The sequence below is a fragment of the Vitis vinifera genome, chromosome 19 (genome assembly GCF_030704535.1).
Source record: "Vitis vinifera cultivar Pinot Noir 40024 chromosome 19, ASM3070453v1".
Lineage (NCBI taxonomy): Eukaryota > Viridiplantae > Streptophyta > Magnoliopsida > Vitales > Vitaceae > Vitis > Vitis vinifera.
Window position 1 is genome coordinate 8,961,484 of NC_081823.1, and position 12,860 is coordinate 8,974,343.

The 12,860-nt window shown below is 34.5% G+C and overlaps 1 protein-coding gene and 1 non-coding gene across 4 annotated transcripts; one reads left to right on the top strand and one right to left on the bottom strand.

Annotated features, from left to right (window-relative positions):
* The first annotated feature begins 1,938 nt into the window (after positions 1–1,938).
* On the top strand, positions 1,939–2,011 carry TRNAF-GAA (transfer RNA phenylalanine (anticodon GAA)). Its single transcript has one exon. It is a non-coding gene; the product is annotated as a tRNA-Phe (tRNA).
* A 606-nt stretch (positions 2,012–2,617) lies between these two features.
* On the bottom strand, positions 2,618–9,695 carry LOC100258297 (serine/threonine-protein kinase D6PK). Of its 3 annotated transcripts, XM_010646299.3 has the most exons (4): positions 9,211–9,422; positions 8,828–8,897; positions 7,022–8,111; positions 2,618–3,705 (listed from the first exon to the last, which is right to left on the bottom strand). In XM_010646299.3, the coding sequence occupies exons 3-4, from the start codon at positions 7,978–7,980 to the stop codon at positions 2,829–2,831; spliced, it is 1,836 nt and encodes a 611-aa protein (XP_010644601.1). In that variant the 5' UTR covers positions 7,981–8,111; positions 8,828–8,897; positions 9,211–9,422; the 3' UTR covers positions 2,618–2,828. The 3 variants fall into 3 exon arrangements, with proteins under 3 accessions (XP_010644601.1, XP_002266700.1, XP_010644602.1); XM_002266664.5 differs by having other exon boundaries at positions 8,828–9,695; XM_010646300.3 differs by lacking the exon at positions 8,828–8,897.
* Positions 9,696–12,860: the final 3,165 nt, after the last annotated feature.

A 12,860-nucleotide genomic window follows, 5' to 3' on the forward strand; every position in this document is an offset into this window, starting at 1 on the left:
TCATAAGCATGTGGTTTAATTATTATTAATTTAATTTAAAAGTTGATTTAGGTCCATTTCAACTTCCAATGTAAAGTCATGTTTTTTTAAGATTACTATTTGGAAGCAATATTTTTAGTTATTCGTGGGTTATACTTTTTATGGGTTCGTATCTTATATAAAGGGATGTTACACGTAAACTTTTGGAATATATGGGTCCTCTTTGCATGGCTTTACCGGTGGTCAAGTGATAGTGTGGTATTGGAAGGGTTCCACTTCTCAAGTCTTGGTGTCAAGTTGAGTTGCATCCTTCTTGGGGTGCCTAGGCGACACATACCTAATTTCAGTATCACCGATATTAATATTATAAAAAATTTATTAAATATTAAAAAGCATTCTTTACTTTTATATTAAGGTATTGTGCGGGAAAGCTTTTCATTTTTTGTTTTAGCTAAAAATTGAAGTTGAAGTTAATGTCCAAATTTTAAAAGGTAATATTATTGTTATAAATTTTTTATTAAATATGAAAAAAAAATTGTATAAGATAAAATAAAACTTCTAAAAAAAGTAATATTTTCATAACATTTATATTAAGCTCTTTTTTTAAATCATAAATATTTTGAATAAAATTAATCAAATAAATATAAAAACTCTTATTTGACCTAAAAATGAATTTTTACTTTCTCAAAAATCAATTCAAACAGGGTTTAATTTTTATTTTATTTTATTTTTTATAAATAATGGTTACTTTTAACAAAATTAGTCACACAAGCCTTTATCAAACTTAAGAAAGTTTACGGGTAGTAAGAAATTAATTCCATCAAGACTTTAATTAATTCATATTCGGACGCTAATAACTTAAGCGAAATAGAGGCTTATCTAATTTATATATTAGCTCAATAAATAAAAGAAATAAATAGATAATAAAATTTAAATTCAAAGATATAAATTATCAAACCATTAGTGATATATAATATGTTTTAAAATTATTAAATTGTTATTGCTAAAGAGAATGGTATGTATATTAAATTTAAAATTTTAAAGAAAATTGATAATTCAATATGGTATTATACTTTGGTTTCACGGGAGGTTTTGTATTCCGATAGTCTGAAACGTGTTCAATTATTGCACTGCTTGTGTGATCTTTGAACATGAGATTTTCATTATAGAAAGGGAAAAAAATAAAGAGAGGTGATGGTGATTCACCGATATTTATATGAATCACATGACTAGGAACCCAAAATGTCAAAAGGCACACACCATCCCACATGTGACTTTGGAGAAAAGGGTTCATATTGGTATCAATTGTTGAAAGCAAAATGCTTTAGAAGTAAGCTTTGAGCAACACAACCTTTTCCCACGTACATGTGCCCATGTGGCTCCCTTTCTATGGTCTCCTACCCTATCTTTGGTGTGAATCTATTAAAAGTCGTTGCTTGAGGCAGGGCCCAACCAGGCCAAGCAACACATTTTGTAAAGTTAATTTAATTTACAAGTAGATAGTTAAATTGGAGTCAAGTTTTTGACGTAATGGTGGGGTGGGGCTACCCCAAATTTAACTAGTGATGCCCCTTGTCTCCATATGTCAGCATGCCACGGCATCATCGCTAGACCCATTCCATTACAACACAACAAAAGCAATTAGACCATCACCATCATTATGTTGCAAAATGCTCTTCTTCGACACGTTACCTATAGAGAATTTCCTTATAGCATACATCAGTATCGAATGGACCACCGTTCATTAATAACAAAAAAGAGGAGTCAATGATAATGTGAATATTCATGCAAAAATGGGTTGGGCCTCGAAAAAGAGGGAAAATTAATTGAAGAAAGAAAAGTAAAAGTGGTACGCTTCCCCACGTAACTGATTTGGTGGAATGATGATTCGGAGGGAAATGTGGGGAGAGTGTAATGTTACTTTTTATTATTCTGTAAATTAATACACGTAAGGCACAAGCGGGGATAGCTCAGTTGGGAGAGCGTCAGACTGAAGATCTGAAGGTCGCGTGTTCGATCCACGCTCACCGCACATGGTAATTTTTATCCATTTTAACTATGTTTTAAAAATATTTTTTTATCCTATTTTTTTATTTTAAAGAATAAAAAAATATTCTCGATTACAATTGCCAAATATTTCCAATGTTTTATTTTAAATTATTTTACATGTATAATTAGTTTTTTATAATAATTAAAAAATATTTTTTTAATACCTTATTTTCTACTTTTAAGAATGAAAAATGATTTTATGGTTGTTGAAGATATTTTCCTGTATTTTTTTAAAATAATAAAAAAATATTCTCCATTACAATTGCCAAAAAAACCCAAAGTTTTTGAAAACATAATTTCAAAATTCAACTAAAATATTCCATTTAAAAAGACAAAAAAAAAAAAAAAACAATGGATATCTTAGAAAGTATCCAACACTTGAAAATAGTTATAAAATATATTTTTCAAAACAATTGTATTTTTAAAAAATAAAAATAAAAATCCCCCAGCCCCATGTTCATTTCAATGACCCAACTCCATGGATAGGATTGAAGCTTGAAAGAATATACCCGTCTGAAATTGGTGTAGGATTGTTTCTTGGTTGGATTTTTCATCCATGGAAGAGTCTGGATAAGTATGAAGAACATCATTTTTAGGTGCTTCACTACAAATTTTGTAACTCTTCTTATACCAGCATCAAACATACATATGATCATCAACTTTCAATACAAGAAACTCTAAATTCAACATCAACATCTCTGAAAAATGTTCATAAAACTCTACATCTTCTTCTTCTTCTTCTTCCCTCAATGTAAAAAAAAAAAACAAAAAAAAAAAAAACAAATCAGTTCTGAGACTCGTTAAAAGAAATCAAATTCCAGATAATTATCACAACTTTTCTGATCAGGCCCCGCCATGGCAGCTGCTGCTTTTTCACTGCTTGAGGCTGCTGGAGCTGGCACTCGCTCAATCTCAACTGGCTTTGGGATCTCGGGAGGGCTCGCGCATCGAATCAAAGCCCAGTTGACACCCTCGAAGAAGGGGTGTTGTTTGATTTCTGTTGCCCCTCGTTTATATGCCAATCTGTGCTGTGGCTCCTTTACCAGCAAGCCCCTTATCAGATCCCTTGCTGAAAAACTGACCACTGGTGACTCCGGGAACCGCAGTGGCTGACCCACAACATTGAAGAGGGTTGCTCGATTCCCGGATCCTTTAAAAGGAGTCTTACCAAAGAGTAGCTCATATAGAAAGATTCCAAAGGTCCACCAGTCCACTGCACTGCCATGACCTTCACCCTTGATGATTTCAGGTGCAAGGTACTCGTGCGTCCCCACAAATGACATTGAGCGAGCCCCAGTTGGCTCTGCAATGAGCTCTGGCAATGGGCTCACTTGGTTTCCAATTTCATTCTTGGGTTTCCGGTCCTTTTTGGATTTACTTGAAAATAGGCGAGGGGAAAAACATGTTGTTGGGGCCACACAGGATGGCTGAATACAAGAGGGTTCAATGCAAGTAGGTTGGACACAATAGACTGGGTTCCTTCGTAAGGGTTCAGTGTCAAAAGAAGAGGACTTGACCAGTGTTGGGCTGACAGTGCACCGCAGAGAGAGGTCAAAATCTGAAAGCATAATGTGCCCGTCTTCCCTCACAAGGACATTCTCTGGCTTCAGGTCACGATAAACAATCCCAAGCATGTGAAGGTATTCAAGAGCAAGAAGAACCTCTGCTACATAGAACCTGCATGTTGCAAAGCAAAGTTAACGATAATCACAAGCCCACATGAACTTTAAAAAACTGATTAGCTCAACAAACAAGAAAGATGACTTCATTTGCTTCTGGGCGATTCTGCATTAAAAGGCAAGACAAAACTAGAGTTTGCACCATTCAATCATATGACTATACTAGTATCTAGCTCTCACTACTATTGTCTCCACTTTCTCAAAGATCATATTCTCTAGGTTCCTGGGATCATATTTAATGCCCACCAAACAATTTTACCTGGAGAATGCAACAACTTGAACTTTATGAGGAGATGGCAAGCAACTCATGTCAGCTAACCTCCCTGACCATATAACAGAATCTCCAGTTAGCACACCATGTGTCTCCAAACTGCATTCCACTCCCAGTGCACAATGTTTTTACCTAGCATTTTTATGACTTGAAATTTAAAGTAAATAAATATCAAGTTTTTTACCATTTTTTAAGGTACTGTTTAGTAATATTTTAAAGATAAGATGTCTTAGAGTATCTTGGCATGCAACAAGGACATAGGCTCATGCTTTCAGGATCCAAAACAGATGTGAGGTGTCTGAATGGCAACCCAAGCTCAAGTAATAATGGCAAGATTTTTGTGTGGCAACCAGTAGAACCAAATGGTAGAAACATAAGCAGAGTCTCAAAAAGGTAAGAGGAAGCTCTGTCGTCCACCAAAAAATAACCAAAGGAGTCACACTTGCATGGTATTTTTCTCGGCAATCGGCATCAGACTGACGGCTAATGCAGTTTTCCACCCCTCTTAAAACACAAAAGATGGTGCAATTGGTGTAGAAGCATGCTAGTAAAATCCAAGGCAAGGAATTAAGAAAGGACAGAAGCAAGCAAGAAAGAAGAAAAATAAGAAGAAAGAAAGAGGAGAGATATACATGGTTACACTACTTTTCTAATCTCAAAAGCCCCCCAAATCCCAACTAAGGTTGAAAATTTTGTTTTACAAAGGAGAATAATGTACAACCCTTTTCCTTTTCTTGATAGGCAAAGTAGAATGTACAACCTTAATGGCTCTAGAAGAGTTTACCTTTAGATTGAATAGATCTATCAAGAAAAAAATGGTTAAACAATGCTAAAGTAGTCACTTCCAAGCACATAGCAAAACTTAAGGGAAGATGCCAATGCAGCCCACATCAAAAGGCAAAACCAACTATAAATTTTTTTTCCCCTTATAGGAAACTAGAGATTTGAATTAATATGTCCCTAGCATAATGAAGGGCCACAGCCAAATATAAAGGCCCTCCATCAGCCAAACCACTCTTCAAACAATCAATGAACCCTAAAAATGAAATAGGCAACCTCCAAAGAATACCAAGACCACTCCAATGAAGTTATGACTCATGACAAAAGAATCTTTGCAGTGTCTGATTTTGACACCCCAAATTTGAAAAAATTATAAAGTTCTACTCTTTCGAAAATCATCAAAAGAAATATAAAGGGGCAACATCCACACCACTTTATGCCCCCAGCCCACAGAACTATAAGGCCAACTAAACCACATATACTTAACCGACTGCACAAAGAACCAATTATAATCTATATAACACAAGGATTAAGTAGAATAAAAGCCACATATACTAAGCAAAGAAGGTAAGCTAGCTAGATCCAAAGTAGAAAGCAGGCTAAAACTAATAAAACATGACTTCTAAGCTACATCAACCCTCTTACCCTTTAGTCATTTGGGCCTATCTGTTGATCCTTCTGATCCTTGGTTGGAATCTTTGCATTCTCCATTTCATGAGATTTTTCCATTTCCTTTCATATATAGAATTTTCTATTATTAAAAAGAATCGGAGTCGTATTGGGAAACATGTTTAATTGGGTCTAATGCAGCCCCAACTTAAACTATGGTACCATTCATCTCCAAACAGCTCATTCAAAACTAGATATGATTGTTAAACTCTTTAGTCTAAAAGGCAAATAATAAAAATACCTAGTTATCACAGAATTAGCGACTGTCAAGTAACTTTTCTTTATAGATGGAATTATCCAGAGTACCACACAAAAGAATAATAGTCATTTGACAGGAGTATTTGTGATTGTAGTGGCATCCATTGGTGTTCACACATGGTATAAAGACCAAACAAAAAGCAGAGTAGCTGAAAGTGCATAGATTAGAAATTAGACCTGCCCTCAACATGTTATATGCCTTCCTAGAATGTAAACCCTAATATGCTCACACTGAAAAACAATACAAGAATAAAAAGTCCCCTTAAAATGATATAATACAGTACTGCACAAAAAAAATACCACATGAGCACAACAGAAACCACTAGCCATGCATCTCTCTTCTGAGGCCCTAGATCCAACACATTTCAGATGCATGTCCCACTTCAAACATCTTAGACCACTTGTGACATGTTCAGCATTTACCCCTTCATCAGTGCATTGCCCTGATTTTCTTAACTTCCTGCCTAACATTCATACAAACTCCCTCATCTCAATACTTCTTGTTTTTTTTTTTTTTTTGATATGTAAGAGAGTGTATTAATAGGTGCCTCCCTCATCTCAATACTTCAGCACCTGGGTGATGAAATTTCAAACCAAAATATCTAACTCCAAGAGCAACAGCATTCACTTCAATGAGAGTTAAAAAGCCTTTCACCTGATTAATATTTAAGCAGAGACTAGAGCAGTTCTTTCAACCTCTTCAAATTGAACAACAGTTAAAAGGTCAGAAGACAAATGATCCCATGTACAAATCTCTAGGTTCATCAGTATATAATCTAATATGAAATCATATGTTCAGTCAGAAATTCTTAATCAGTAGTTTTTCAGTTTGGAAGAATGGGAGACCTCAAAAATAAAATTGGAAAGAACCATTTTCCTAGAAGGAAGGGTGGGAATATTAAATTAGAATTTCTGGCCTTAACGAATTTTGTCATAATCTATTTGGTATTCATTAGGAGAAACATAAATCCAAAGTATGTTTGATGGAGAGTTTCCTTCATCCTAACTGGTGCACTCCAGAATTTCCTATCGTCCTACTTGATATAACTTCCAAATATGCCATCCAAGATTTCCAGCTGGAGATGAAAACATGCTATATGGCATAATTTTGCTGGCATGAACAGTATTTCTTCAGAACATGGATAGTAAATACGAACTAAATTTATTCACAGGCATGGAACGAATTAAGAAATCATATAAGAAAAGCTTTAAAAGATAAAAATTCAAACATCTTCAAGAAGCAATCTACCAAACCATGCACCAGAACTTGCAAAGTGTTAACAGAATTCTAAGCAAATTTGAACAATAAAGATATCATAAGGAACTAGTATCATACTTTACAGCTTGCTCGGAAAAATGCTTCCCAGGTTGCCTCTGCCTAAGTGTGTGTAAATCACCTCCTGGGCAGAACTCCATCACCAAACAAGAGAATTTTTCGGTCTCAAAATGGGTGTATAAGGTTGGAAGGAAGGGATGGTCCAAGGATTGGAGAATCTCTCTTTCTGTCTGAGCCCGAAGCAGCTTCTTACGACTTGCTAGAGACCCTTTGTCCATGACCTTCATCGCAAAATAACACTTGGTACCCTTCAATTCTGAAAGATAGACACTTCCAATATCTCCACAGCCCAACCTCTTCAGAAGTCTGAAATGGTTTAAACCCAAGGCCCCATCTTTTGCACGGACAACCTGGATGGCTTCCCACCTTGAATCATTAGCTTTATGAGGTTTGCTGATACTGCTACTTAAGCTGCTACAAGTACTTTCATCGCTCACGTCACTGCTTGTGCTACCTCTGCACATACTGCTCTTGCCACTCTCAACAAATTCAACACGATCACTAATTTTGGCACTTCCACTGGTCTTGGCAAGGCTGCCGGTCCCATCACTAACTTTAGCAGCAACTGTGCTATGCCCGTGCTCAGACGTTTTCTTCTCTTGATCAGCACCACCATCTAGTGAGCCTGTGACTTCGCTTGCAACAGGTGTTACAATTGTTGGCGTTTGTTGTGAATCACCTAAAGATAAACTTGAACCCAACTTGTCAGTTAAAGAATTGGCAGACCCCTTTTGATGAGAACTCAATGAATTTTTGTCATCTGAGGCTTCTACATCAACCTGCTTTAATGCGACTGGCTGCACACTTCTAGGTGTTTTTTTGGGGGTGACCGGCTCAGATTTGCTCGTTTTTGTAATCTGCAAAGGTGATGGCCTGCGCGAATTTCCTTCCAATGTTTGACTACCAAAAGTTCTCTTTTGCCTATCTGGGGATGTTCTGGCACCAGATTTTGAGGCCATTGAAGATATGCTGATTGCTTAAATAGATCAAATTCAGCAAACCCATTACCCACCCACCAACTTTTTATTAGTCACTCCATTAGCAATCCAAAGTTTATCCATCTCAAACTCGATCAATGGTAAGATGGCTTCTGCAATTATTATTCCACCCAGAGAAAATTTTCAGAAGATATTCAAATTTTTTAATAAGCTACCCAAGAAATAATATAATTGGAGGAAATCTTCCAAGCTTAAACTACAGCAGAGGACATACAAATCAAGTGCAGACAAGATTTACCCTCCATTTGGTACTAGAAAAAATGGGGGGGTGGGGGGGGAAGAAGTGGAGGATAAATCTTGAATCTTATTCTTTCAGTTATTTCAGATTTTAGGGGGAAAACATAAGAATCAACTCAACCGACCGAAATGGTTGGCCTAAGATCAGATGAGTGAAATTTTAGTTTTCTCAGGCATCAAGCAATTGAAAATCTGAGATTTTTTTTTTTTCATGCCTGCATTTCTTTTCACCAACCAAACATAAAGCAATGGGAAAGAAGGGATAAGACAGAATCATAATCTATGCATCAGATCATAAACCAGATCAAGACGTCATGATCAAAGAGATCTAAAATATTCCATGACTCAAACAAACCTATCGATTCACACTTCAAGAAATACTGAAACTCCTTATCAAAAGAGTCAAAATTCAAAAATTCATCAATAAACAATGATAAAATGAAAGACCCACTTAGAAAAATCAAATCTTTCCAAGGAAAAAAAGGGTTTGCAAACCAAGAATTGCATGTAGACTCAGATCATATATCATTTCCAACAAATAATCAGTAGACCCACCAGCATATGAACATACCATGAAAGTAGACGAACGAAAGTCATCCACCTCAAAATGCCAATCCTTTTTCAGGGAACAAATAAACTTTCTGGAGAAAATGTGCAGGATCAAAGACCCATATAAAGGTAGAAAAAATCAATCAACTCCGCAAAAATGCATTTCTTCCAAAACAGCCCTCAAGATAAGAGCAAAGTCAAGAAGATAAACAAGACCCAGATGCAAAAGCACACAGATCTTGAACGGCAGACCCACCTCTTCTGATCAAACCCTACCAAGGATCAAAAACCCCACAAAGACCCAGATGCTAAAAAACAAAGTAGAGGGCATGGGAAGCAAAACCCACCAAGCAAAACACAAGACCAGTTAAAAGCGAAGAGAAAAAGAAGCCTAAAAGAGAGTACCTGAGTTTCAAATATCAGAACTTTAGGGTTTTGCTTTATCAGTGGAAAGAAAGAGCACCACTGTAGAGAGAGATAAAGAAAGCAAGACCCTCCTCCTGAAATGTGTGGAGAGAGAGGAAAAAAAAAGGTAGAGGAAAGAAAAAAGAGAAAAAAAGCTTTCAGAGTGTGGGAAAGAGTTGGGTGCCTGTGGGCTACTACCATTTAACATATAATGTAATATAGAGAGATAAGAAAAAGTGTGTACGTTTTGGTAGAGAGAGAGTGCAAGTGAGGGGTCAAAGCTAAAGTAGGGCTTTTTTGGATCAATAATTTCAATGTATTTTGTCCTCAAACACAAGGGTCTGAATCAACACATGGGCCTCACTAGGGTTCCTGTCTGTCTATCATGCCTGTTGGACTGGTTGAGTTTCCAATTTTAGGGCTTGGAGTCCTTTAGAATCACCACTGCTGTCCTTCTCCTTGCTGCTGCCACCCATTTTCTGTGGTCCATACACCTCCACCTGCTTCTTCCCCAAACCTACGCCTATGCCCATCTTTTTTATATTCCTTGAATCACATTTGATTGGATGGTCAAGATGGCATCATCCATCCAATTTTATTTATTTTTTTTCAAATCCAAATTCTTTCTGCAAAATCTTGGTGTATTAATATAATAATATCCTGTTTTTCTTTAAAAATGCAGATTTTTTTCCTTTTTAAATCTCAATGCATTTATATCTTATATTTGTCTTGATAAGTTCTTTAAAGGTCTTAATAATCATGAGAGAGCATCTTAAACACTATTAAATATAATTTTTAAGAGTATTTTCATAAAATATCTCACATTTTTTAATAATGTTTATTTATACTTTGAAAAATATAAAAAAACTTTAGACTTATTTGACAATTATTTTCGAAACAATTTTCTGTTATCCAAAACAAAAAAAAATAAGAAAACATGTTTATCAATTAGAAATTGTTTCTATTCTTCGGAATAAAAAACAAAGTGTTTAATTAATTTTTTTTTTATTTTTACTTATTTTTTATGGTTATTTTAAAAAATAATTATACAATCATGAGAATGATTAAAAAAATAAAACATGGATATAAAAAATATTTTTAAAACATATTAAAAAAATATTAAAAATAATTTTTAAAAACTATTTTCGAAAATAATTACCACAGGAGCTTTGATTTTTGGAAGTAAAATCTATATAATTAATTTGTTTCTTAAATATTAAAATTGTTCTTATCTATAATAAAAATATTTTCAAAATATAGTTTCTAAAAATAAAATCAATTACATAGTATTAATAAGGCTTTAATTTTAATTTTATTTAATTTGTTGTGAATATTACAAAAAAGATTTGATTTGATGGATATTTAGGTTTACCTAGATTGCTTTATTATGATTTAATTAAGTTGCTTTAATTCTCAAATCCAAGTGTACAATTTTGAATTCTTGGTTTGGTGCAATTACCATGCTTGCACCTACCTTTTTTCTTTCTTTTTTTTCCTTTTTTAAGAATTAGATATTAAAAGGAAAACAATGGGAAATCTAGGAATAGAATCTATACCAAATTTCAAATTTAAGCAAAAGGCCTTCCAACAACAACATAAAAGAAAAATAGGTAATGGGCATCATTCTTCCTCCTAAGTGTGGTTCAATATTGGCAAATAAATGCAAACAATCAAAGACAAGTTACAACAAACATAATAGCTAACATCTCCTTGTCTGCCCAAATCACATCCTAATGTACCAACCACCATTATATCATATTACCTAAATAAGTTGATTCAATTTAGGTTTTCAATTATGGCTTTAAATGACATTATCCCCACAAAATTTTACCAAAACTCAACAAGGAGGGCCAAAATTTGTGAGAGAGAGAGAGAGAGAGAGAGGGAGGGAGGGGGGGTCATATTTTTCATTCCAAGATAGGTAAAACATCCTCATTGTGAGGGGGTCTAAAGTCAAAAAAAAATGTAGGGGACTTAATTATGAAGAAAATGATCAATGTTCCCTTTTTGGACATCTAAGCCTAGCAAACCCCTAAAGTCAATAAACCAAAGTTGGAGAATCTAGGGCAAGTGCAAAGCTACATAGAGGTCACAAGTGATTTTATGAGGAAAAATAAAAAATGAAAGACCCCATTAGTTCCAACAGTATGAAGATTGGGGGTGGAATGAGATAATGGGCTGTCATGTTCACCAACTGAATGTTGTCTTGGAGTTTCTAAGGAACCAAACGCCTAAATCTTTCCAGATGGATTTGACTCTTAACCTCTTTGGCAATCATGGACAGCTCATTTAATGTAATAATCCTATTTGCCCACACCACATTCACAAAAAGTAAGATTGGTAGTTTGCTTCTTAAGACAAGGGTGTTATGAGAATTTCAATTCATCATCACTATAAAAATTTCAACTAAGTTTTATCATACTAACCCTTAATTTACATGGTTGTTTGATGGTCTTTTATCTTGTACTTGGGTCATGTCTAATCAGTCTAGAGTAGTTCAAAGTAATTCATTAATAATATAGAAACATGACTTTATATTATGAGTGGCAATTCGTATAAGTGATAATTCGTATTGTGTTAAAACTTAGTTATTCAACTAAATAGGTTAACCAAAATACGATACGAATGATAATCAGATTAAAAATATGAATCCAAACATGACTTATTTATTAAACAAATAACATCCTATAACTCATTCAATAATTAAGTCGAGTTTGACTTTATTTGAGTCAATAGAATCAACTTCCCAACTTGATATTTTATGATACAATTAACCTATTCATTCAAATCAAATTTCAAACGGATCAAATATAGGTTAAATAGACTATTATTAGGCTATGATTATAATTAAATTAATCATCATGATTATAATTAAATTAATCATCATGATTATTGGATAGATCAATTCAGATTAAATTCATACTATGACAAAAGTTGATAAAACAAATAACTTGTTTATTAAACGAATTATATAGGTTGATATAAATTCAATCTAACTACGACCATATTTAATCCAAATATGTGAACAATGTATTAAATCTAAATTATGTCAACGAATCGTATTAAACTCTATCATTCTGTTTGAAACATACTTTTACGCAATTTAACACACGATCTGCGAGTGATGAAACTTCTGACAACGAAAGCATATATACTCCTAAATACGTTGAGATTAACCCACTATTATTACATTCATCATGGTTAGTTTCTTGGTTGTCTTCAGGTTCTCTTGGATGCCTTTCGTTCCTCCATTCACTATGTTCTCATGTGTTGTAACAGTGAAGTATTTGTTGTTAGAGCCAGGCCAATGTGCCTGACTACAATAATAAACCTTGTTTATTATTCAAAAAGGAAAATGTTGATTAGAGAATGCCAATAACCACTCATTAGTTTAAAGAAGCTGGCACAAGATAGAAACAAAGCAAAACTCAATTATAATCTGAATGCACATAGGCCTGTGTGCTGCAAGCCTGCAACAGCACACCAAGATTCCATTGTCCTTTGTACTAATAGCAGAGGTATAAATAAACACATGGTAACACAGGGGATATGCATTCTCATATATGATGTGGGTTTGTGTGTAGATTAGTACAGGAAGGCCAAGGCCACACTCTCAGAAAGGAATACTTCCAAGATATATAGTATTTGGT

Bases quoted from the DNA above. Each gene is read 5' to 3' on its own strand.
- LOC100258297 (XM_002266664.5), bottom strand. From the start codon at position 7,980: ATGGCCTCAAAATCTGGTGCCAGAACATCCCCAGATAGGCAAAAGAGA. The intron at 3,706-7,021 runs GTATGATACTAG...TGCAACATGCAG, and splicing joins TTTTCCGAGCAAGCTGTAAA to GTTCTATGTAGCAGAGGTTC.